Source organism: Elephas maximus, chromosome 3 (assembly GCF_024166365.1).
Source record: "Elephas maximus indicus isolate mEleMax1 chromosome 3, mEleMax1 primary haplotype, whole genome shotgun sequence".
Taxonomy (NCBI): Eukaryota; Metazoa; Chordata; class Mammalia; order Proboscidea; family Elephantidae; genus Elephas; species Elephas maximus.
In genome coordinates, this window is record NC_064821.1 from 26791878 (window position 1) to 26793585 (window position 1708).

Below are 1708 nucleotides of genomic sequence, written 5' to 3' on the forward strand. Positions count from 1 at the left end.
ACATAGATGAACCTTGAAAACATTATGCTGAGTGAAATGTCAGCTCCACTTATATGAAATACCTAGAATAAGCAAGTGTATAAACTCCGAAGTTTATTAGTGGTTACCAGGGCCATTAAGGACGAAAAAAGAAATGGAGACTCATTGTTTAGGGGACACCGAGTTAAGGGTGATGAAAAAACTGTGAAAATGGATAGTAGTGATGGTTGAATAACATGAAGAATGTGATAAATGTCACTGAAAGGTACAATAAAAAAAATGTATAAATGGCAAATGTTTTGATAAATATATATCTACCAAAAATAAAAACAATAAATCAACATTTTAACATACTAAATTATCAAAGTAAAAATTGTGATGACAGAAGTATGCAAGTAAATATGCATACACATATGTAAAAATTACTTTAAATTAATAATAAACAAAAAATTATCACAATGTAAAAAAACTTGTTACTGGAAGATTCTAACCTTCTGATTCACCAAGTATTCTTTCACTTTGACTCATTATAGAAGCACAAGCCTAAGGCAGATGATACAACTAAGAAAAAGAAGATATTCTCCAGAAGAGTTTCTGCAAGGCCCCCTGCATGTCTCTGTTCCTCAGGCTGTAGATAAAGGGGTTCATCATTGGAGGGACCACAGCGTACATCACTGAGGCTACTGCTAAATTCTTGGAAGAATGAGTAACTGCAGAACTAATGTAGACTCCAAAAACTGTCCCATAGAATAAGAAAACCACTGACAGGTGAGACCCACAGGTGGAGAAAGCTTTATACATTCCCCCAGCTGATGGCATGCTCAGAATGGAAGAGACAATTTTAATGTAAGAGAAAATAATCCCAAGGAGAGGAACAGTACCCAATATGCTAGTTATTAAATATACCAGGATGTCATTGATGAGGGTATTGGAGCAGGCAAGTTTGATGACCTGATCAAGTTCGCAGAAGAAGTGAGGGATTTCCAGCTCTGCACAGAAGGACAGACGCAGCACCATCAGACTGTGAAGCAGGGCATCCACCAAACTAATAAACAAGGAGAGGAGAATCAGCAGGCCACAGAGGTAAGAGTTCATGATGACTGTGTACCTCAGTGGATGGCAGATGGCCACATAGCGGTCATAGGCCATTGCTGCAAGGAGAAAATTTTCTACACCTGCAAACATTAGAACAAAGCAAGCCTGGGTGAGGCAGCCTGTGTAACTGATGGATTTGCTTTGAGTCTGGATGTTCACCAGCATCTTGGGGACTGTGGTGGTGCTGAAACAGATGTCAGCGAAGGACAAGTTGGAGAGGAAAAAGTACATGGGGGTGTGGAGGTGGGAGTCTGAGCTGATGGCCAGGATAATAAGTAGGTTCCCCAACACAGTGACTAGGTACATGGTCAGGAATAGTCCGAAGAGGAAGGGCTGCAGTTCTGAATCCTCTGAGAGCCCCAGGAGGAAGAATGCTGCTACACCAGTTTGGTTTTCTGATGCCATGCTGTTGATGAGTCTGATGATAGAAGTGATAGAACATATAACAGATTTAGAAGAATAGTGTATTTCAGAGAAATTCTAGCATCTATATTGTGAAACTAAGTGAATACTACAGATTTTTCCTCTCTCTGTCCCTCTCTTCCCTTTTCTTTTCCTTTTCCCTTTCCCTCTTTGTCTTTCTCTCCCTTCACCTGTCTCTGTCCCATCCTCTCTCCCTTCCTCCCTCCTGTTT

At 40.3% G+C, this 1708-nt stretch overlaps 1 protein-coding gene across 1 annotated transcript; it reads right to left on the reverse strand.

Annotated features, from left to right (window-relative positions):
• Window positions 1–540: 540 nt before the first annotated feature.
• On the reverse strand, window positions 541–1479 carry LOC126071180 (olfactory receptor 7G3-like). Its single transcript, XM_049875433.1, has one exon. It carries the CDS (start codon window positions 1477–1479, stop codon window positions 541–543), a length of 939 nt encoding a protein of 312 aa, XP_049731390.1.
• Between the last annotated feature and the right edge of the window lie 229 nt (window positions 1480–1708).

Excerpts from the sequence above, each read along its gene's own strand:
- LOC126071180 (XM_049875433.1), bottom strand. The coding sequence starts at position 1,479 with ATGGCATCAGAAAACCAAACTGGTGTAGCAGCATTCTTCCTCCTGGGG.